This window comes from Sceloporus occidentalis, unplaced genomic scaffold (assembly GCF_023333645.1).
Source record: "Sceloporus occidentalis isolate IW3139 unplaced genomic scaffold, rSceOcc1.0.p SCAF_2, whole genome shotgun sequence".
In the NCBI taxonomy this organism is placed as follows: Eukaryota; Metazoa; Chordata; class Lepidosauria; order Squamata; family Phrynosomatidae; genus Sceloporus; species Sceloporus occidentalis.
The window spans coordinates 40,688,580-40,713,911 of NW_028316982.1; the positions used below are offsets into that span (position 1 = coordinate 40,688,580).

General features: G+C 41.1%; 1 protein-coding gene across 3 annotated transcripts in view; it reads right to left on the reverse strand.

Annotated features, from left to right (window-relative positions):
- The window catches only part of LOC149318193 (neuronal tyrosine-phosphorylated phosphoinositide-3-kinase adapter 2-like), a 221,237-nt gene extending 197,287 nt beyond the window's left edge, over positions 1–23,950 (reverse strand). For all 3 annotated transcript variants that reach the window (XM_089509208.1, XM_089509207.1, XM_089509206.1), the window contains exons 1-2: positions 22,666–23,950; positions 14,749–14,988 (exon numbers count right to left, since the gene is read on the reverse strand). In XM_089509208.1, the coding sequence (XP_089365334.1) occupies positions 14,749–14,954 (206 nt within the window). In that variant the 5' untranslated portion in view covers positions 14,955–14,988; positions 22,666–23,950. The remainder of the gene's footprint in view (positions 1–14,748; positions 14,989–22,665) is intronic.
- Between the last annotated feature and the right edge of the window lie 1,382 nt (positions 23,951–25,332).

Below are 25,332 nucleotides of genomic sequence, written 5' to 3' on the forward strand. Positions count from 1 at the left end.
GCAGATTTTTTAACATTACAAAGTTCATAGTTCTTTGCACCCGTCTTTTTCATTACTATCACTCCCTTGGGTAAAGCCACACTTTCCCCTAACCTTTACTGTACAGCTCATAAGTAATGAAAGTGTTTGCTGAGCTCCACTGTGGCATTTCTGAAGTCAGCAGATCAACATTCCACAAGCAGAATGAACCAGAGGAGCTTTGCTAATGCATGTAACAAATAGATGGCACTATGTTGCTATAAGGATGTCCTTATTCTCAATGAACCCAGAACGTAATTGGTCAGTCTTTCTTCAGTCTCCTGGTCTGTCAATAAAACTCAATTCCTTCTGGGAATATACTTAATGGAATAGGTAATACACCTTCTGTGGGAAGTGTATATATTTGTAGTAGCATTTCTCCTTCATTTAACTTATAAATTAGAATGATACATTCAAATTGAGACAAAAATTCTAATGACCCACCATATAGATTTGTGAAGGTTCAGGCCCATTAAATTTCACCCAAGTGATTCAAAGAAAGGGGGAAACCCTCTACATTTAATTTAAAAATATGATTTAAAAGTGTTGTTACCTTTTAATTTATTAAAAAATAAATTACCACACACACACACACACACACACACACACCCTTAGTTCGCATTTCTCCACTTAAATCTACCTGTTTTGAGGATTATTTTAAACTTTGTTTCTCTTTTGCACACATTTAATCCTGGTTTAAGCACAACCTCTTGCCACTAAGGGCCAGTGTCTGCACAATAAATTTAATACTGAAGATAGCTGGATTCAAGCTAAATTGGTTACTGCTCTGTTTCAGGCTAGGAAGGCTCAAGAACAATGTCTACTCTAAACCAACAAAGTTCAATCAAAGAACAGCAATTCAGGCAAAGGCAAGCCGAAAGATGGGGTTGAAAGACATTATCAGGTTCAAGTCAGTAGAGCCATACCAGAAAGTAAGGAAGAGAACAGATCTGGCAAGTGTGAACCCAAGACAAAGAAGTTTATTGCACTGCCCTTTTCCGTGCTTCCCTCCTGAGCTTTGCAATATATGAGAGAGGTACAGAATGCCATGATCAAGAATGGGATGCCTCCTGCCTGGGCATGGAGGGATGTGATAAAATCCATGTTTAAAGGTTTTTATACCATGACTAACTCAGAAGGGAAGGATGGAAAAGGGCAGTGAGATAAACTCCAAAAATCAAGGCATTTAGGTTGCATGCTGTATTGGGGGGGGGGGGGGGGGGATTAGTTCCTTTAATATTCAGCATGTCCTCAGTCTTGAAAACTCACTATAAAGACCTGCCAGAATGAATTATGGTAACTCTCTTCTCTCATTCCTTGCTAAACCTACACTTTAGCTGATGTAGCCAACATAGCTATTTATTGGTTGCTGGAACATGGAGTGGTAGTGGTGGTGGTGCAAAAGCATCCATCTCTGTTTCTGTAGCTGGACCTATCTAATAATCCTGATGATAAATCTATACTTGGGATAAGAGGCTATGGTCAGAACAGAATTCAGAGAAACAGATTGGTTCCAAATTGTCTAGTCATGTCCAACTGTAGGGGGCAGTGCTCATCTCCGTTACTAAGCCAATGAAGCCAGCATTGTCAGAGATGACTCCATGGTCATGTGGCCAGCATGATTAAATGCCGAGGTACATGGAACTTTGTTACCATCCCACCAAAGTGGTACCTATTTATCTACTTGCACTTTTACATGCTTTTGAACTGCTACTATCACATTTATTCACCCTGTCTGCAGAAAATATCATATGCAGAGCAGGGTTATACTCAGAGGCATGAGGAGAAAAGTTCAGAAGTAGGTGCCTTAACAACCTAAGAACAACCTCTTCCTGGCAGACTGAAATTCATTATATCTGTTTCATTCTTGAAGAATTTCATAATTACGTTGTTTATCTTATTTCTTTTCTTTTTTTAGTTTGAATAAGGGATAGTGTCTAGCTTGTGTTTGTTCCTTCTAGGCTGGTACATTTTCATGACAACTTGGCTGTCATGAAAATGTACCAGCCTAGATTATAATTATGATGAAATGGCTACTACTGCTGCTCTTCATTTTACATTGCATATGGGTGACCATATGGATATAAGTATTTGTCATTGAGATCTTCTCAATTATTTATAAATACACTGAGAGGACATCTCTTTTACAACCATTTTGTTGGGAACTGAAAGAAAAGCTGAAAATGGCACTCTGTCTCCACATTAATATGGCTATCGTAGGTCATGAGATAAATGGCATAGGCATCATAGTATTTACTGTATAATATTTATATTATCTCTCAAACAATCATACACACACACACACAAACACAGAGATATAGCATTATGAAGACATTCTGCTATAGGCCCAAACAAACAATTTCATTAAATCCAGCTATTATTCAGTCCTGGGAAATCCTCTGTTATATTGCCTGAACAACATAAGATTGCTAAGGCAACAGTGAAAGAACTGGAGTGTTTCAAATCATATACAGTTTTACCTTTTACCAATGATTCCAACTAGTTCTTTAATATCAAAAGAAATTTAGATTACTAAAGATTACTCATACTCAAAGATGAGTTTTCCCATAACACAAAAGATGGTTTGCCTTACCGTGTATCTCCTACCATGTTTCTTGCGTGCTACAATCCCAATATTAAATATCAATAGCAAATACTAAAAGTCTAGGTAAATTCAATACATTTAAGGTGCTGGGAACCTGAATCAACACAAGACCTAACATTATTTTACCCCTTTCTTTCCAATAATCTGTTTCGTTTGTGTGCTTGCACATGAATGCAACACCATCAGTGCTGAGTGTCCTGGCTCAGTTTGTTGCTGCAAGACAAATCTACAGGCTATGGCATTGTACTACTTCTGCAAGCAATCCAGACATTTGTATCTTGCCATATATGTATTGGAAATAATTTTTGCAAGACATCAAAGACACTCATAGTATGCTCTTAAGCATATCTACTTAGAAGTAATTCCCTCTGAGTTCAGTTGGGCTTATTTCTCTGAAGTGCATATAGTATTGCAAGGTTAACCATCTCTCTCTCTTTCTCAACATTTCTCTCTCAAAATATATTCCCCTCTCCCACCCTTCTTTTCTCTATATTAGATCTAATTCTCTAGCTACACATACATATAAATGCATACACAAATGGAAATGGAAACAAGCTACTTTTGAAAAAGAAAAGGGGGGAAAAACCAAGAACTTCTCTTACGTTTGTTGAAGGGTTAGTCTCCGCTGTTTGGTTTGCCATAGATCATAAGGGGTTGAGATGACAGCTGTTCATTACAATTACTCCTTCTTTACAAGAGCTTAACTCTGCTACTGCTTGGCTGGCCCATTTCTGTTTGCTCCAGCACAGAACTAACCCTACATATATGCCCCACCTCCTTGACAACATCTGTCTACTTATTCTCTGGAATGAGCAAAACAAAGATCTGTGCAAGGCCATTTGAGTCCTAGAAAAAGGACTAACCTATGTGGAACAAAGCTGGGACTGCTTTCAAATCAATGTCTATAAAGAATCATCATTAAAGTTTCAATAGTCACCAGTCAGGGTTCCTAAGTAGAAGAATGGCTGTGGTAGAAACATGAGCACATTTGAATAACCTAAAACAGACACAGATTTGATTTTTTTTAAAAAAAAGTATGACATGTATTTGCATAAAATTATATAAAATATATATGTATAGCTTCAAATTTAAAAATAATTGCTATAATTTAAATGAAATGCAATACATTGTAGAAAAATCTATCAGCATTTAATCTATGTGTCTGCTCAGCTTTCTGCCAAGCTTTAAACTTCTGATAGGTATTTGCAAGCCCCATACATTTCCCTTATGTATCTTTAAACCAAGCTTGTATTGGACAGCTTCCCACAAAGAGGAGGCTTAAATCTAAAGGAGTGTCATCTGACAGCCCCTCAAACAGAAGACCATCCTCTGCAAAGTAGAACATGTTGTCATCCTATAAATGGTCTGCACACTCTCATGATCTTAGAATGCCCATTTTATATTATTTATATTTTTCCTCCTTACACGGTTTGGTCCTGTTCCAACACAGCAAGGCTCAGCTGCAGTGAGTGGCTGCTTTTCTGGCCAGTTGCAGGAGGGAAGGTAGCATCTTGATGTTTGCATGTCAAGGCACAGAGACATGAAGGCAGAGATTTCACTCTTTATAAACTACCTCTGCCCCCGTTTTCTCCCCCCTTTGGTGCTTTCTTAGCCAACCTGCTTTCCCTTAAGGTCAGTGGAGGCTTATGCTGGCTGTCATTTGGGACTGGGTAGGAATTTTCTCCTGCATTTCCGTGAGGTTTTCTGCATATCATGCATTAATTTTTTTTTTAGGACATATAGCAGATTGGCATCAGCTACAGTATATTAAATACACAGCAGGTAGATGGGAGAAATTGGATGGATAATGTTGGTGAGCACCCCAATTTGGTGAAGATTATGTCTCTAGATTTTTATCTCCTGTGTTATGAAGCCTAAGATGTGAGAAAGGGGATTACCCTTGGGGCCAGCCTTAGGTAACTCCCCCTTTTAAGTTGGGTGACTTAGAAGAGATTTTTGGGAGGGTTTCCCTTACAGGCAACTGACTAAGTGACAAGCCAACATGCTAACACTTAGGGCTTGGGTGCCTCACCCAAGGGTGCTAAGGAGGACAAGATGGGATCCCCTGTTTCATTTTGATTCCACTTAGGCTGTTCCTCTCACAGATAAGTTTATTCCCAAGGGTTGTCTTGTTTCATTGATTCTGAAATGTGGCAAGTAATAGTTTCTCTATTCTGTTAAACTTGAAACAAACAAACAAAAACAAAAAAACCCTACACAGCCAAGTTTCTATCCAGAAATGGTACAAGACTGGAAACATTGTAGTACAGTCAGAACATAAACAGAGGTAGCCTAATATGTTATTTAACTGCATTAATTCTTAGATAAATAAAATCAAATAGTAATAAGAATAGTGGCCCTGTGCCTATCATTTATCCTAGCTCATTTGCACTCTTTGATCAACCAAAAGAAGATGTCTCAATGAGTGACTGGGTAGAATTACCTGCATGCATTTCTTATATCTCCATTAAGATAATTAAACTGAGATCCTACATCACCTTCTTAGTTATGAATAACATCTCCTGGCCTGACCCCACCACCATCACACAAACCTACCTTTACAGCCAGCAGCTGCACCAAGCAATGGAGGCCTGTTCTGCTGGCAATCATGGCCCAACAGGATGACATTTCTAGAGCCTCCCCCCCATCATTGAGCAAGGCTATGACAATCAAACAGGACTCCATCTCAATTCCTCATTGTAGCCTTGCTCAGTGGTAGGAGAGGGCTGGAAACATTATCCTGCTGTGTCCCAATTGCCAGCAGAACAGACCTCCCTCACCCAGTGCAGCTGCTGGCAGTTAGGGTATGGGGGGGGTGCATTTACAATCAGGGCAATAATGCCATTATTGTGAATGTGTACAATTAGTGAATACAAAAAAGTTATGGATATGTAATTCCAGGTTACAAATCTCTAACTAATACATTATCCCAATTTCCATTTGTAAAATGAAAGGTAAAAAAGTATGTAAGTGAGCAAGGGATTTGACTGCCTGCATAACCCCTTTCCCATTGCCCTGAGCAGATCTTATTGTTGTTCATACCAGTCAGAGGTGACCAATTTTGGTGGGTCTGGGGGCCAGTTGTCCCTGTTTCCAAACGTGAATGCCACATTATCACTCTACTGTCAAACCTATGTGACCAACCAGAAATACCACTTACAACAGTCATGAAATGCTGAATGTAAAGTGATATTCAAAGTTTGCCAGTGATTTTTTTGTGACAAACCAGGAACTCCCCTTGAAAAGAAGTATTTCCTGTTTGTTTTAAAGGGAAATTTCTAGTTGTCCATCCCTCAAGCAGAGAGCTTCAAAGTGCAGTAAAATTCACTGCAAGATCCTGGGTCACTCTGTCTCAGGGCCAACTCAAGACATTTTACTGTCTGCAGTGAAACAGAAAGTGGTGCCTTCTTACAACTCTATATAAAAAGCCAACTGGACTGGCAAATGACCCTTAATTTAATGGTGGTCACAGGCTACTATCCTCTACTAGACAGCAGATAGCAAAAATAGTTTCAGTGACCTATGAGAGTCTATATATCCTACAGAGCTGTGTCCTCCAAAGCAAACAATATCATTTGCAGAAAAAGAATTTTTAATGTAACCTTTTGCTCAAAAACAATATATTCTATGCAAAATACACAGCTTTCTGCACAACGTTTTTGGCACAAGTAGTCCTACATAATGAATAACATCACAGCATGTGACCATTTTCTCAACAGAGTGGATCATTTTTATCTAGTCATGTTACTTGGTTTGGAGGGAAGCTTTTGCAGACATGATGGCGCGTTACAGACCACCGAATTGGGGCGTTCTGCTGCCGGCACCGCTTGCAGTGTCTGGGAGCCACAGCTTCTAAACCGCAGGATTCCCAGACGCTGCGAGGAAGGAGCGCGGAAATCGCGCTCCTTCCTGGGCCCCAGAAGTGGTGCCGCAAAGCGCAAGGCACGCTTTCACGGCGTCACTTCCGCTGTGACACGTCTGGACGCTAGGCGTCCAAGACATCAAAATGGCGCCGGCCATGTGGAACGGCCGCCGCCAGACAGGAGTAGGGGCATCTAGAAGAGACGCCCCTTTTTTAAACTGGGACTTCCTAAGGACGTCCCAAATGGCGGTCTGTAACCCGCCGATATTCCTTTTCTTTTCTTTTTAAAAACAACAGCATATGCAACAGAAACATGGAGAGGTTTTGATGTAATACAAAGTGGAGTATTTGAATGTTGGCTTCATTTATAAATATGCTGGCAGGCAAAGGTCTATCACTATGAGTGCCTATAGGTAAGCCAAAAATATTTGTCCTTCCCACAACACCATAAACTGATGGGATTTCCATGACATGAACAACCAAAAGCCTCCATCAATTGGTGTACTGGGAAACTAGGTCTTGCTCCCTAGGAAATTTTAAAATGGAAATAATGTTTGTTGTTCTGCTGATTCCCCCCCCCCCCAATTCTTCTTTCAAAAGGCTAACAGTAAAATGGCCACAGGTTAGTCACAGACATGCAGCTAAACACTAATATCATTATTTCATCTTGTTCTCTTAATCACCACATTAACTCACTATTCTTTGCATGATTGCAGCCTGCTATCTGAAAATTAGGTCAGAAATTCATCAGCTCCCTTCATCCAGTGAGAGACAACTTATCTATCCACACAGGTGGGATAGCTTAAGACATGCTTATTAGGAAAAGTCTTCTCTCAAGTATTTATTCCTTCACAGTTAATTCCACCCTACCAGAAATATTCTTAATGCCCTTGTCTTTAATGAAAGCATTCCTAGCACTCTCATTTTCCTCTAGGGGAAAATCTGCATTGCAATGGCAAGGCTGTTCATGTCTGCCTCCTTGCACGCAAGGCTTGCAAGCAGTTCTGATTGCCTTAAAACATTTTAATTACTCTTTAAGACACAAGACAGTCATTGTATGATTCAGCACATAATGTCTATTTTTAAAAACCCTGAATAATAAAAATTTGTTTGACATCAAAGAGTACTATTACAAACCTTAGCTACAACCTTATGCATACAAATCCATGATGTTTGTTGCCAACTGAGGATGGTGGGGCAGAGGGGGAGCTCACCAAGGGCACAGGTTAAGGGTCAACAGAAGCAGAGCCATTTACCTCTAGTTTGCCACTGAACCTTCTCCCTTTCAAAGGCTGAATATTATTATTATTATTATTATTATTATTATTATTATTATTATTAAGCTTTATTTATGTAGCACTGTAAATTTACACAGTGCTGTACATACAATATTTTTAATTAGATTGTTCCCTGTCCTCAGGCTTACAATCTAAAAAGACATGACATAAAAGGAGAAAGGAATGGTGGTGGGAAAAGGGATTTCTTCTCTCCCTCGGAGGCCTGGACCAAGGCAGATAGACGGGAGGGAGGGCTCTGCTTCTTAACTGAGATGAGGCCCGATGGGGCTGGCCCTGCCTTTTCACTCCCCACACACACTTTTTGGGAGGAGTTGTTGATATTTGGGTGATGAACCTTGCCTGTGATTCCGGTCCGGTGACAAATGGATGAAGACGTTGATTATTTCTCCAACACAGGAACAGAGCGAAGCTCCAAATACAAGCTTTTGGCTTGCTTGGAAGAATGCCTGGAGAAACAGCTCTTAGATCAAAGAATCACTCTCCAGCAGTTCACTCCTAAGAGGGCTTTATTGCTTTGTTTCAAATAACACGAGCTAATCACTACTATACAAAATCTCTTACCAACCAACACACCACACTGTCTCAAACTCCCACAATCCCACAGCACAACGTTTTGCTTATATACAGAATTACCATGAGGCAACCACTAAGCCCAGCCTCTTTCTATACAAGTTGCTATGCACCATAGACATCAATCCCTCTTCAGACTGAAGACATAGCATATTTACATTTAGTCCTGCTCAGTTGACCTTGAGCATCCGGCTGCTGCTCTGGACTCCAGCTGTAGCCAATTTAGGCTTCTGCAACCATTGCCACATCTGAACATTTTCACCTTCAATACATTAACAGGAGTCTGGGGTGTTTTGGCAAAACCAGAGGAGCACTCCTGACCCAGACATCTATTACAATGAGATAATTTCATTGAAATGGACTGTGGGCCTTTTTTTTTAATTGGAAAAACAGAGGCAGATATTTTTGGCAGGAGCTTGATCAAATGGTATCAGTTAACTTCCTTCTTAGATTGACAGTGCTGACACAATATCTTTTGCTACCAGGAATGTAACCCCCATTACATTAAGCATGGGCTAATTTTTCAAAAAGTCTTGCTGTTCTTTTTAGATGCTAGTTCCTGTAGCCTCACTTCAACATAGTACCACATGAAACAGTTTGGTTCCTCCAGCTACATGGCAGGTCTAGTCGGGTGTGCGAATCATCCCTGGTGCTGCTTGATGGGATCTCCACCCCCCTTCTCCTCCATTTTTGTTCTTCTCACTGCTGTTCAGAAAAGGCACATGAGCAGGCAACAACTTCAAAGATGAAAAGTAGGGATAGGATGCTCAAGGGGAAGGCCAGGAATAGGTCCCTTGGAGTATGAGCCTCAATAGATGCCCAACTGCCAGCTCTGATCTTTCAACTGTCTGAAGGACTCCAGTAGTCCATGGTTGTAGACGTCATCTCAATGCCATCCAGTGGCATCCCTAGCATTGGTGTCAGCTGATGTGGATGCCTGGGAGGAGTTTTCATGGGGCAGTGGTCTGTCCTGCCTTGCCTCCCTCCCCTCCCATTGTCTTGCTCACCTACCTACCTCCAGGTGAGCGACCAGGCAAGTGAAGCAGTGGGAGGGGATGGAAGGAGCATGCACTGCCCTTACAAGAGAGGCACTGGAGAAGGTGGGAGGGGTATGAGGAGGGCCTGATCGAATGCAGTCCACACCCACCCACACACCCCAAGTGATGGTATTGATGCCATAGAAACCAGACTACCAAGAATCTAATAATAATAACTTTCTTTAAAAAAAAGTCCACAAAACAATTCCACTGAGATACACTTGGGACTTGGGCAGCATCTGGATAAAAAAAAAAAGGGGGGGGGGGGACAACAGGGATGTTATTGTGGGAGTCTACTACAAACCTCCAAGTCAGATGGAGGAATTGGATGATGCCTTTCTAGAACAGATGACCACACTCTCAGAAAGGAGAGGTGTAGTAGTGATGGGTGACTTCAACTATCCTGATATTTGCTGGAATTCAAACTCAGCAAAATCCTCAAGGTCTAGCAAATTCTTCACTTGCCTTGAAGACAACTTTGTTGTCGAAAATGTGGAACAGCCAACAAGGGAGTCAGCTATTTTAGATCTGATTCTAACCAACAGGGATGACTTGGTTAATGGGGTGCAAGTGGTGGGATCCTTAGGTGGGAGTGATCATGTACTCCTGGAATTTGTTATACAATGGAAAGGAGAAGCCAGGCATAGTCAGACATGCATTCTAGACTTTAGGAGGGCAGATTTCAGTAAACTTAGAGACATATTGAGGGTGATCCCGTGGTCAGAAATATGAAAAGAGAAGGGAGTTCAGGATGGATAGGAGCTTCTCAAAAGGGAGATACTGAAGGCACAATTTAAAACAGTTCCAGTGAGGAAGAAAAATGGGAGGTATCTCAAGAAACCAGGATGGATGACTAAGGAACTTTTAACTGAACTAATTTTTAAATGGAATATGTCAAATCACCAACTTAGATAGCTTCAAGAAAGCTATCAAGATGGATATCTTCTGGCAGTCCTTTCCAAAATAAACTACTCGGCCATGTGGTGATTGCCCCCCCCCCCCCATATATATATTATGACTCTGTCACTTTTATTGGTTTTAATTGTTAAGTAATTTTAAATTCTATATTGTTTAATTGTCTTTTAAGGGGGGATATTTTGTATATATGGATGTATTTTAACTCTTGTTAGCCACTTTGATTGTTTTTAACAAAAAGCAGGATAGAAATAACAGTTTTATTATTTATTTATTTATAAGAAATGGAAAAATGGGGAAATCACCAAAGGGGAATTCAAACAAATGACAAGCATGCATAGGAGTAAAGTAAGGTAAGCTAAAGTGCAGAATGAACTCAGGCTTCCTAGAGAGGTTAAGAACAACAAAAAGGGCTTTTTAGGTATGTCTGCAGCAAAAGGAAGAAGGAGGAAATGGTAGGGCCACTGCATGGAGAAGATGGCAAAATGCTAACAGGAAACAGAGAAAAGGGACAATTACTCAACACCTTCTTTGCCTCAGTCTTCTCAGAAAAGGAAAAGGGTGCTCAATGGGAGGATAATGGAGCAGAGGGGAATTTCAGCACAGAATAAGTAAAGAGATAGTACAGGACTATCTGGTTAATCTAAACAAATATAAGTCTCCAGACCAGATGTAGTTCATCTGGTCTCCAGGACCAGATGAACTACATCCAAGGGTATTAAAAGAACTGGCAAATGTAATATCGGAGCCATTGGCAATAATCTTTGAGAACTCCTGGAGAACAGGAGAAGTGCCAGCAGATGTCCCCATCTTCAAAAAGGGAAAAAAAGAGATTCCCAACAATTATCATCCAGTTAGTCTGACATCAATACCAGGAAAGATTCTGGAGCAGATCATTAAACAGAGAGTCTGTGAACATTTAGAAGGCAATTCCATAATCACAAAAAGTCAACATGGGTTTCAGAGAAACAAGTCATGCCAGACAAATTTAATCTCTTTTTTTTGATGAAATTACCCTTTTGGTAGATGAAGGGAATGCTGTGGATATAGTATATCTTGATTTCAGTAAGGCCTTTGACAAAGTTTCCATGACATTCTTGCAAACAAGCTTGTAAAATGTGGGCTTGACAAGGTAACTGTTACATGGATTTGTAATTGGTTGACTGGCCGAACCCAAATGGTGCTCAACAATGGCTTCTTTTCATCCTGGAGTGAAGTAACCAATAGGGTCCCACAGGGTTCTGTCCTAGGCCCAGTGCTGTTCAACATCTTTATCATTGGCTTGGATGACAGAATTGGAGGCATACTTATCAAATTTGCAGATGACACCAAATTAGGAGGAGTAGCAAATACCCCAGAGGACAGGATCAAAATTCAAAATTACCTGAATAGACTAGAAAGCTGGGTTAAAGCTAACAAAATGAAATTCAACATGGAGAAATGTAAGGTACTGCACTTAGGGCGGAAAAATGAAATGCACAGATATAGGATGGGGCACACTTGGCTAAATTAAAGTACGTGTGAAAGGGATCTAGAAGTCCAAGTAGATCAGAAGGTGAACATGAGTCAACAGTTTGATGCGGCAGATAAAAAGGCCAATGCAATTTTAGGCTGCATCAATAAAATTATAGTTTCTAGATCAAGGGAAAACAGTGCCACCCTATTCTGCTTTGATCAGGCCCCACCTGGAATACTGTGTCCAGTTTTGGTCACCACAATTCAAAAAGGATCTTGAGAAACTGGAGCGTGTCTAAAGGAGGGCGACTAAAATGGTGAAGGGTCTGGAAACCATGCCCTATGAGGGACAATTTAGGGAGCTGGGGATATTTTGCCTGTAGAAGAGAAGGTTAAGAGGTGATATGATAGCCCTGTTTAAACATTTGAAGAGATGTTATATTGAGGAGGGAGCAAGCTTATCTTCTGCTGCTCTAGAGAACAGGACCCAGAACAATGGATGCAAGCTACAGAAAAAATGATTCCACCTCAACATTAGGAGGAACTTTCTCACAGTAAAGGCTGTTCGACAGCAGAACATACTCCCTCGGAGTGTAGTGGAGTCTCCTTCCCTGGAGGTCTTTAGATGCTTGATGGCCATCTGTCGGGGATACTTTGACTGAGATTTCCTGCATGGTAGGGGGTTGGACTGGATGGCCCTTGTGGTCTCTTCCAACTCTACGATTCTATGATTCTGTGATAATTGTGTGATCTCAGGACAAGTACGTACCCAAGTCACAACAGATCTTGTTCACGTCCCCTAGCTCATTCACCATCTGTTACTAATCTAAAAAGACAGGGCAAAATCAGACCTTTCATTTTTCTAAATGAAACATAATGCCTGTATGCACATCTATATCTCTTTGACTAACCTAGCATTGAGGATATATGTGGGTTAATTGCCCCATGGAAACATGGCCCCAGGTGAGGTGAAGCAACATGAAACCTATGCTAGGCTAGAGGCATGTCATCTGTTTCACAACCGCAGATCTTCACTGACATTGTAATCACTGAGCGATAAACATCCATATGTAAATCTAGCAGCCTAACAAATCTTTTAAAAAATATTCTGCATCTTTTCAAAAGAAAACTCCAGTGCTCCTCAAACCTCTTGCAACCTCTTCTCTTCCCATTACAGTCAAAGGATAGGTTTTCTAATTCCTCTCCATCCGCTGCCCTCCGTATTGCTGCTGGGTAAGAAACAATGATACTAGTGAACCAGACAGCAGTGTCTGGAGATTAATAGATAGTCTGTTTTGTTGTTTTGTTTCTAATCTATCAAGCACTCAAAAACATGTCCTCAGTATAATTAAAACAAGCAAAGCTCTCCAATGTGCTTGGGAAGAAGAGATTTCTTTCCAGGCCTGAGCCCCAGTTAGTGTGATAGTTGCAATTATTCATAACCTCTAGATCAAAATGGGCAATGTCCTCAACAGTGACGGCCATTTTAGAAATATGTCACTAGCCTCAGGGCGGTAGCTAATTTACATGTAAAATTAGCATAAACTACACATCATTCTCACATCTCTCATAACAATGAGATATAGCTGCAGGATAGGATTGCATCTATTATGCGGTTTCTGAATTAGAATGTAGCTATATATGACTATGACTATGACTATGTTAGTCCTTGAAAGAATATTCTTGGACAATGAGCTTGGACATCATGGTCTCAATGTTCTTAGATACATTCATCTATGGAAAATCCAGACAAGCTAAAGTACTCCATAAGGAATGCAGAAGACGGAGCTAAACTGAGGAGAAATGCTCAACATATTTTAGATGGGGTTGCACTTCCTCTGAGGGTGCAATTTGCGAAGTTTTGTGGAAATTTTTTTACCTCTGGCTAGGCATAGGCAAAGACCTTTTAACCATGCATTCTTCCAAGAATAACTTAGTCTCCTCTCAAGGAGAAACTTCTACACAAACAACATTGTGCTTATAAGTAGAAAAGACACTGAGTCACAAAATGTCTAAACCATGACAAAAGTTCTTCCACTTTCAGACATACATGTTTTTTAATCATTTAAATGTGGTTATTTTTGGGGGGAGGGGGAATGAGGCATTGGCCAGGAAACTGGAGGGCTTGTAAGGGTAAGTGGGATCTGGAAGGCTTTGGGTCATATGATTTTCACACCAGCTTTCTACATTACTTCAAGCCATTTCTGATTTATAGCAATCCCAGGGTGACATAGTTGTTGTTTTGCAAGATTTACTGGGGGCGGGGGTGCCACCGACTTCCTCTTAGGCTGAAAGGGTGTAACTTATCTGAGGTCACCCAGTGGGTTTCCACGGTAAAGAAGGAATTTGAACCCTGGCCTCCCAGGGTGCAGCTACACTGTATAAAATATGCATTTTGCCACCAATCTCGGTGCTGCAGCTCCATCCTATGGAATCTTGGGATCTGTAGTTTTACTTCTACAGGATTCTGTAGAACAGAGCTACAACGCTTAAAGTGATGTCAACCTGCATTATTTCTACAGTGTAAATGCACCCCCAGTGTGTTAGTCCAGTACACTATTCACTATACCATGCTGACTCTCAGCCCGTTTCATGTGATGCAAGGTATCTCTTGCCACTCCAAGGAGGCAGGGCACTGAGGCACAGAATCCCACTTCCTTTCTTCCATTGTATTCTGTGAAAGGTAACTGTGGAGCATTTGTCAAACTCAGGACTGGATATTAGCTGCAGCAATAGAAATCACTGCTTCCAAAAGGAGATGAAGCTGCTCTCTTAGCTACCTCTCCCATTGCCCTGGTTTCCTCCCCTCAAATCCAGAATCTGCTGAAACAGCCATGTGAACCTGTTGCAAGAGAAGGTACAGTCTTAAATTCATTTTACACATACCTATCAGCAGCAGGTTTTTAACTGGTTTAATTTCTTCCTGGCTAGCCATTATTGCTTTCAAAAGAAAGAAAAGGAAACTAGGGGAGGGGAGATGCTAGTTACCGTTTTATTGCTTCCTCTTGTTTCCGGCGCTTTTCATTCTTTTCTTTCAAGTAAGCCAGGTTTGTTTCATTCCTCATGCGATCGTTCTCTCGAGCTATGTCGGATGCATTCTGTATAACCAAGCCATCATAGGCCTTCATGCCCATATCTTCAATATACTGCAGAAAAGTGCCCAAAGTGACCTCCTCCTGATTGGAACTCATCATCTTGTGGGTGATAATAAACAGAGGAGAATACTTCCTATAGGTTGACAAAAGAAGAAAAAAATGAAGTCCATACAAGTAAATTAACTTTACTGGTGATTTTGTTTCAGTTTTTCTTTAGCTCAGTGTGACAGAGAGAGATGTGAAATAACTGTTTTGTGTTCTAGTCTCTGGAGCAGCAGAAAACAAGCTTGCTCCATCCTCAATGTGACACACCTTCAAATACTTAAAGGGACAATGGCTGTTTAATTGCAATGTTGTGTGAAAATCTTAATTGTGAATGCACAATTTTCACAGGATAATTCCCATTTATACTTCCAATTGTCCCCATGTGATAAAGTCTCTACTTGTTCACCCTGGGCAAGTCACACACTATGGCCCCCAGAAAGTCCCATGATAGGGTCACCACTTTAGGGTCACCATAAATCGGAAATTACTTGAAGGCACTAACAACAATAACAATGCCTATTGGAGCTGAATTGAACTCATGGTGGACAGGGAAAGGGGCTCTCTTGCCTACTGACTAAATTGTGTTCTGATATAGTGACAACAACAAATTGACATTTACGCTCATTATGTGAAACAGTAAAGAGACTGGATTCAACCCAAAGATAATGTTGCACAAATGGATAACTATCCTGTTTGTATAGATAATTCTTTTCCTATCTACCACGTTCATGACTGTTCCCCCAAGCTAGCTCCATAGAAGAAGGGAGTGGACCCTTTGACATAGCTTCCTATATAGCATAGAGGCCTGTAACTGGAATGAAACTCACAACTCCAGTACTACAAGAACATGCAGAGAAACCTTTAAATTGGTGACATCATTGCACAATAATCAATTAATAGGGATCCATTTCTCTATAGCAATCAATGTGAAATCTTAAATTTTGAATTACCAAATTATGCCAAACACTAAATTGCAGTGGTGATAAAAAAGGAAGATCATAAGAAAAAGAAGATTGAAGCAACAAAAATCCAAGTGTAGTGGCTGAAGTGGATTATTTGATCTCACTGAAATCAGTCTGATGAAATAGGTCAATGGGATTGACAGTAACAACTTCATTAAGTTTTTATTGAGAAGAGGGTTCAAAATTAACTTGTTACAGCTTATGCAGAATGCTTGTGACCAGAAATGTTTTGGATTTCAGATTTTTCTGGATGTTGGAATACCTGTATTTGCATATATGTACATAAGGAGATATCTTGGAAATGGGACCAAAGCCTAAACACAACATTCATTTATGTTTCATATACACCTTATACACATAGCCTTAAGGTATGTGGGTTTGTTTTGTTTTGTTTTGTTTTTTGCAATGTACAACGTTTGTGTACATTGAACGATCAGAAAGCAAGAGTATCACTATCTCAGCCACTCATAAAAACAGTTTTCCATTTTAGAGTATTTCAGATTTCAGAATACTGGATAAGAGAGCCTCAACCTGCATATAATTACAGCATCATTTACATATATTTATTTTGGACATGGAATATTTCATGGATGTAGCATCCTTATCTCAAGAATAACAACACAGGCTTTATATAGAACCTTTTTTTCTGTTCATGAGATTACATATTATCTCACTTAGCTGTGCCTAAAGTAGGTCAATATTGTCATATCACTCATATTACATATGAGAGGTTGAGGCAGAAAGCATTTACAACCTAATGGCTCGTGTGAGATTTGAACTGGAGTCCCAAACTTAAATCTTTTAGTTGCTATGCTATACTAGCTCTCAAATATAATATAGGAATCACTATTCAGTCTATAACAATTTGATTATTTGAACAATCTGAGTTTATTTTAGATGTTTTGCTATTTTACTTTCACTAATTTTGTTAGATATTCTTGTTTTTTTTAAGATATTCTTGGTTTTTATTGTATAAATAAACATAGTTTATAAATAAACATAGTTTAAGTGCCACTTTATTTCATCCTACATAGCTTTTTGCTCTGCACAAAATACGATGTGCAACATTTCTGCTGTATATGTTCAGCATGATAGCTGGATGATAAGCATCCTGTGTAACAGCTAATTCATGTGGTGAGTGCTACCTACATTGTGGCCAAAAATGAGGTCACTGAGGAGTGAAAAGCATGTTCATGAGAATCATTGAGTGTTTTTTGGTTTTATGTTTTTTGGAAACATAAAAAATAAAAAATGCTTAAGACGTAGAAAGCCTACCAAACTCTCTTTCTTCTCCTCTCCTGTGCCATATTCTGTGTTTTCTATTACGACTGTCACTGTGCATTCTATGCTGAATCTTCAGATAGTCTTCAGTGGAGTGTTTGAGCGGTTTTTAGCAATCTTAAGCATTTGTATATTTAACTTTCGAATATATATATATATATATATATATATATATATATATATTTCCCCCTCCTTCAGTGACCTCATTTTTGCCATACTACTACTACTACTACTACTACTAATAATAATAATAATAATATTTATTTGTACCCCGCCTCTCCCTGTATTGGATCAAGGCGGGTAACAACAAACAAAAACAATAAAATCAAACATGACTATCAAGTTGGAAAGGTCATTCCTTTTTTAAAAGCGTAACACATTTTAAAATCACTTTCTCTTCATCTCTCAACAAGAGTAAAGATGCAGTTGTGGGAAAGTAAAAACAAAAATAACACCTTAGAATAATCTCTCCTGCAATCATCTCTCAGCAGAGTATAAATGGAGTTCAGCAACAAATAGTTTATTTTTAACTTTTACTCTTCCTGCTAGTGTAATCAGTTTGTGGTAAGTTCGAATAGTTCACTGAATAATAATGCTTGTGAGTGTTTATTTTCCTATGAGTGTTCCCTTGACTACCTGCAGTGTCATTGCAACAATTCACACATAATTTATCTAAATGAGGATAAATAATTGATTGAGTTTTCAATCTAGCAATGAGGCAATCAAGCATCGCTGACTTTTTTTTATTTAAAAAAATGCTCACTTGATTGCAATGGGGGGAAAAATGTAGAGTTAAGGTTGGAAGACCATATAGGATTTCCTCTCACTTTTTTCCTAATAACATTAGAACAGCTAAACTTTATATTCATTAAATTCCCTAATGTCCTGATCCAGTTTGGATAGCCCTTGGCCTAGCTAGCTAAGTAACCACATATGGAAACAGGTGCTGTGAGCACAGATCTTATCTTCTAGTGGGGTACATTATGGTATAATTTTGGCCCAATCATCATATCCTAAACCGCACTTGAGCAATAACATGGGGCTACAAAGGCTGCTGCCCAACTCTCCGGGCAGGCAGCGTTGCCGCCGAGGGCCTGGAGCCATGGAGGTCTGGCGCGCCCCAGCATGCTTTGCTGGGGCGCGCTGGCCTCCAATTGGCCAGCCGAGGGGGGGAAATGAGGGACTTCCGCCTCCTGAGCAACGCTCTAGGAGGTGGATAGTCCCTCTCTATGGTCGCCCCGGTCCTCCAGGGCAGCCAATTGGCTGGCTGCTCCTGGGGGTGGGGTGACTCCTCTCTCTGCCCCCACCTTTGGAATAGGCCTATATATAGGCCATTCAGCGTCCTGCTCGGCGCCATTTCTGCTTGGCTCTCTCACCCACCCTCCCTAGGGTGTGTGGTTTGCTGTCACAACTTTTGGGGCAGCAGCAGAGGTTCTGGATCAGGTAGGCATGGTCTAGAAGATTGCATAGCACTGTATCGGGAGTCCCTATGGGACACGGGAGCGATGAGGGCATACATTGTGGTCATTGCGGGGGCCATAATGTGACACCACTTCCTGGTGACTAGGGGCTTTAGTTAAATGCAAATCTGCAGGTTGCATGAATACAAGAGGGTGTTAATCTAGCCCCTAACTCATCCCAATGCCTTCCTTTATATGACATGCCATTTATCCTACAACGGCGGGTTGTAAGATGATCCAGAAGTCATGCTTTTGGCCAACCCTACCTTTTGCTGATGCTTGCGTTAATAAATTTGTGGTCTTTCCTCCACATGTGGCTTTGCGTTTTATTGTGGCGACGCCCTCACAGGCAATTACTTTTAACACTCCCTCTTTCTTTAAATAGATAATTAGGATAATTAAATAGATAATTAGGATTAGGACCCAGAACACTGGGTGGATAATAGCTTAATGCCATATGTGCAATGCATCCAGAAGCTTGTGAAGGAAGCTGAGTTGGGTGTTTTCTTCCCAGTTTAAGATGAAGTGCTCTTTCCACTTGATCCGCAAGCTATACAGTTAGATTAAGGTGGAGGATGTTGTTCTGGTAGGTCCATACATTTTTTTATATGTGAAGGCTTCCCCTTTCAGTTCATGAAAAGCGAAATTTGTCACAAGCTAGGCCATATGAAGCCAGAGTTTCTCCACTGAAGAGGCTGGATGAATCTCTTTATAAGTGAGACAAAGATATGTGTATGTGTGAAAGAAATCTTTGAGGTTTTGCTGCTTTTTGAAGTGCCAGAAGGAACATTCTGCATAATTTTCTGAATGTCTACACTGACCCAGACAAGGGCAGTGATGGATCTGTTGCTATGGAAGTAGCAAATTTTCTCTTGGTGTTTACAGCCACTTCTTCCACATCTGCTCCCAGTTGTATGGAAGCTTTCCCGGTGACAAATCTATTTCAAGTAGAAGAGCTCCAAAATAGCTGGGAGAAGTTGTGGGGAGAATTGTCCACCTATTTGCCATTTCTGTGGCAATGGAGGCCAGCCTCTCTTGGACAGCTCAGTTTCAGGTGTCATTGCCCTGAATCCTATTGGTGTAATTGGCCTGAATCCTATTGCTTAATCCCAACTAGAGTAGAACAACTGAATCAATTGTTGAATGGTGAGTCAAAACATACATAAATCCCATGGATTTAACAGATCTACTCTGTCTGGGATTAACAGCAGGATAGTCACCATTGTCTTCATTCCTCTTTAAAGTAACTTAGCCCCAGTACACACTGGTGGCGAAACGCTGCCCCTCTTTGCTGCAGAGCATTGCTGCAGAAACCAAATGGCATGGCAAAGCTGCACAGCAAAAAAGGAGCCATGCAGAGAAGCTCCTGTTTGGGGCATGGTAAGGGCTGCCCTATGATGCTGCTTACTCTAAGAGATGTGTGGGCGCTGAGACGCCCACACATCTACATGCACCCTGTATGGGCAGTGCCACTCAATAATGGAGACGCCCACACATAATAGGACTCGGGAGCGTGCAGTTGGTGCATGCTCCCGAGCCCTACTATCACCACCAGGACACTGCTTCCTGGCGGTGTGTACCATGCCTTAGATAACTTCTGCCTAAAACTCAACCCAGACATGTCTTTGTCATGTGGCACCTATCTGAATGAAACAGCTCTTCCCCATAGTGGTAGAATTCAAAGATATAGCCTTGTTAGTCTGTAGAATCAGTATGTAGAGAGATCTTGTAGCACCTTTGAGAGTAACTGAAAGAAAAAAGTTGGCAGCATGAGCTTTCATAGATTTCAGTCTTCTTCCTCAGATGCTTTTGAAGGACTGGAAGCCAGGGACAGGCTAGTTTCCAAGGACAAACTGGTCTTGTCATTTCATTTCCATACCCAATGGCGTTTTGTCCAGAAATGATCATCGTTAAAACTGGACTTGCTATTCCATACACAAAGGATTTTGAACTTGAATTGATATTCTCACATACCTATCGCATATATATGTGTGTGTGTGTGTGTGTGTATATGTCCATGGCTTCCACTCCACGAAAAGCATCTGAGGAAATAAGTTCATGCTGCCAACTTCTTTCTTTCAGTTAGTCTCAAAGGTACTACAAGATCTCTCTAGATACAGCTCCTCCCCATGTTCTGGTAATTTTTTACCCCACTGCACTAGTTCAAACCCACATTTTTGTGTGTATTTTCCCTTCCTTTAGGTGTGCACTTGTACAATGACCATCACAAGAACTGTTGTCATCCTTACTGCTTGATACATGCTTCTGCCTCTACACTGGCTGCATTCCAAAAGTCTAGCACTCTGCATTTTCCATGTGTGGTTTGTTCTGTGTAAAGTATGCTGGACAATGGTAAGTGCCTTCCCTGCTTCACTGATATAAATAGCACATTTTCTATTAGTTGGCTGGCTACATATCAAAGGCTGTATCTCAGTGATACAGAAGACAACCATGCAGTGTGTCATGTGATCTGTTTTCAACCTTCCAAGATTTGATGTGCATGGACTTCTTCTGTCCCTTCCCTCTTTCTATGTCTTGGCATCAGCATGTCCATTTTCTATCTTAGGAATTTGCTTATTTGAAGTCCACCATTTTATCCACAGATATTACACACAGCTTCAACTGCTGTGGCTGGGCTGCCTTTTCTTTTGGCACAGAACTACTCACAAGACAGTAAGTGCAAAGAGGCTAGGCCTCATTCAGTTTCTGGAGACTGCTGACCACAGCACCACTGTGAAAGACCTAATGGCATTGGTGTATTATACATCAGGCCTTTACCCCAGCCCTTTAGAGTTGATGCCTTTTATGAAATGGCTTTTAGAAGACAACTTATTTCTCTGATAGATACATTGTCATTGAGACATCTCATTTTACATCTAGCTCCAGCCTTGTTAATTTTTAACCACACTTTATATTTTAAAGGAAATCTCTCCATTGTCCACATGGTCCACATTTCTGAAAACAGGCTCTAGGCTTTTCACATATAGGCTCAAAGGAAGCATATAATTTAAGTATAAAGCAAGCCTATATGAATTAACTTTTTGTATTTTTCTACGGAAGCAAGATTTCCAAAAACTTTCAACCCAATAGTTGCTGTGTAAATTATTTCTTGCCCACTGGAAAAGGATTCATCTTTCAGTCATGCTGAGGATTAAAAGTAGCTCCTTTAGAAGATTGAGAAACATGTCTTGTGCAACTAAATAGGAAGCTACCTGACCTGACCTGTCTGTGAAAGTGTGTTTAGAATTAAGTATTTTAATCAGACAGTCATGGACTTTAAAATTCCTGTGAATATAGGATGGCCTGATTTTACACATTGGATAGAACCTTCTTCCTGACAGGCAGACTTTACAAAGCTAACATGTATAGCTTGATCATTGTTATTGTTTACTTGTTAATATGAGGTAACCTTTTGCTATGGAACCTTTATTGGTGTGCTATGATTCTGAATACAACATTTCCTAATAAGCAAATATAGCTAGCTAAATAGATATAGACAGGATGTCTAACAGCCGTTAGTACCTACAATTGGGAAATTAAGATTATACCACCACAACTACTATTTATGCTTTAATTTATAAGTTTTTTGCTTAGGTATCTTTTCCCTTGTTCTAGAAGGTGTGCTTGGGGAGAGGTGGAGGAAATACAATCAAGATCTTTTGCCTATGAAAATAATATTTAAAATGATGTAAAATATTAATGGTGTGGCAAACAGAGAAGTAACTAACACAGCTGTTATGTGTTTTATCAATTAATATGTCAGGAAAATCACAAGCTGCCTTTTAATAATTTAACATTGTTTTAGCAAAAGGAAACTCCACCCACCAAATATTCTTACTTACAGATTGTCTAATGTGTAAAGAGAGCATAAAATACTTCCAAATGCACAATACCATTGCTTGGTTGTACTGCAATTTGATTAATATTACCAAAACAAAGTTATTTTCAGAACATTGCTGGGTTATTTTGGTTTTGGCACATACATTTCTCTGATAAGCACAATATTTCACAAGCATACTTGGAACTGGTTTAAAAAGGAAGAAATACCATGTGCATACATACCAAGATTAATGTCCTCAAGGGACTGCTAAGTGCAATGATTAAAGGTGACTTTTGCCTGTAAAAGCCCTTTCCTGTGGTTTATCTCAGTGCAGTCTGAAGGGGATATTTCAGCACCATACAAAACAGGTTTTGCAGATTGGCTCAGGTTTGTTTTTTGTTTTGTTTTTCTTTCAGTTAAAGTGCTTGAGCTCTTCTTGGCAAAGATATCCAGGTTGCAGCATTCTGTCTCTCTCAAACTCAGTGGGTTGCATTCAAAAAAAGGGGGGGGGATAAAAATGGGGGTGGGGAGGAAAGAAAGAAAGAAATCTTCTTCTGAGTATAGGATGAAAAAGAACCTTTTAAAGTTTGAGGGTCACAAAGGCAGTGGGGCTAAGCCGGGGGGAGATGAGCCTGGGCATTCTCAGTCCTGGAGAAGGAGGGCAGCGAAGGTCTCAGGGGGGCACCAATGGTATTCTGCTTTGAAGTCCAATGGCAAAGAGACGATAAGGTCTGCCTCTCGATTTCACCCCGCCGAAGACTGCAGCACCAACATATGCCAGGGCAGAGAAGTGGCCAAGGTGCCTCATTGGAGTGAAGAGCATGGAGCACAGAAGAAAGAAGAAGAAGAAGAAGCAGGAATTGCAAGCATCCTATCCAAATGGCTTCTTGCAGCAGGAAAAAAAGATGCTCTCCTTCTCTCTCATTGCCACCCAAGGCTTCAAACAGGCTCTCTCACTCTATCCAGGCTGGAGCTTTCTCTCTCTCTCTCTCTCTCTCTCTCTCTCTCTCTCTCTTTCTTTCTGTTGATGCTGTTGTTGATTAATCAGGGATTCTCAAACAAAGAGCCAGCCTACCTTCAGCTCTGAGCAGCAACTGGGTGCTCCTCTTTTGCTGCAATCCTCTGAGCAGCCAAGCCGCCAGCATCCTAGCACCTTGGACAGCTCCCCTTTGCCTTCCTTAGGCAAACCATCAGAGGCGAAAGCGGGGAGGGAAGGAAGGAGGGGGGAGAAAAGGAGGAGAAGGACCAAGTGAAGAAATGACAAGAAGCCAGAAAGAAGCAGCAGCAGCCTTCGACTTCGGCTTGCAGTCCCCAGGGGCGCAGCTGCTCATTAAAGCCTCCTATCTAGGCAACAGATTCTCTATCTTGCCTGCACTGAAGTCTGATTAGCAAAATAATCCAGGCTCTGTGTGTGTGTGTGTGTAAGAAAGAAAGAAAGAGCCAGCCAGGGCAGGGCATCCAAACCAATGCCAGTCTCTCTAGGTAGGACAAAATGGGACACAACCCTCTTCCATTCCTCTCTCTCTCTCTCTCCTACCACCTTTCCAAGAAGAAAAAGAAGAGGAGGAGGAAGAGGAGGAAGAAGAAGAATGAGAATGGGCCAGTTAACCTTTAGCCCATGTTATGGCTCCTGGAAATGAGCAGCCACTTAGAGGGACCATCTCAGTCTCGGTTGGAGACCTCTTCTTGATGGATGGTTTGCACTTCCCCCCTCCCCATAAAAGCCAGGCAGGGCTCACCATTCCTGCTGACGCAGATGAGGCTGCTGCTGCTTGGGGAAAGGGAGGAGGAGGAGGAGGAGGAGCTTTTTAACCTCATCAAAACAACCTCCCACCACCTGCTCCCCTCCTTGGAATGAAGAGCCATCCGCTAATGTGCTTTGGAAGGCAGAGCTGCCTCAGAGAAGGAGGCATCCTCAGGCGGCAGCAAGACTGGGGAGGCACAGCTTTGCCATTTGTCTCTTTAAGGCTCAGGTGCCAAGTTCTTCTTTTGCACAGAGCATTTCATTCCTCTCTACAAATTTACAGTGGGGGGAAAAAAGGAGAGAGAGATGACCTACAATTCCTGTAGTCCAAACTTCTCCTAGAAGGAGGCAGAATCACTCGCCCCAGTATATGCCTGCTTGTGCCATCCACAGTGCACTATGAGCAGGTGGGGTACAGAAAATGTGCCAGCAGAGGAAGAGCTTCCAAGGACTTGAGCAAGTCAGCCAAGGCATAGTATTGCAGATCATTGCACCTCCACCCCAAAAAGCACAACTCTGACTGATTCATCTGATTCCATGTATCCAAACAGGAATAAAATCCCTAGTCCCCAAATATAGGGCTTCATAAGAAGTGAAAGAAGAAGAAGAAGCAAAGAGCAAAGACTGTTTACTGAGAATTCCCCAAAGAAATGTTTGAGATGGAGCAAACATACACAGATGACACTGTCAGTAGCTGTGACAATACTCAACAACCCAATAGCATGTGGAGAACATTTTAAGGTCATAAGCCTGTAAATTGTAAAGAATTAAAATCATTGTGTGGTGGTTTCAGCATTGGACTCTACAGACCAGAGTTCTAATCTCAGCTCAGCCATGTAAACCTTCTTGGTGACCTTGGGCCAGTCGCACTCTCTCAGCCTCAGAAGATGGTAGTGGAACATCCTCTCTGAAAAAACATGCCAAGAAAACCCTATGATAGGTTTACCTTAGGATCACCGTAAGTTGGAAATGACTAAAAGGAACACAAAAACAAAAAGAAGAAGAATACAGTGCACCCTTACTTTATGTGGGGGATCCGTCCCGGACTCCCCTGCATAAAGCAAATACAGCCTATGCTCGAGCCCCATTTAAATGAATGGGGCTCGTGCACGTGGCGGTGCACGCATGCCATGGGTGCACCCCCCATTTGTCCCTATGGGACGCA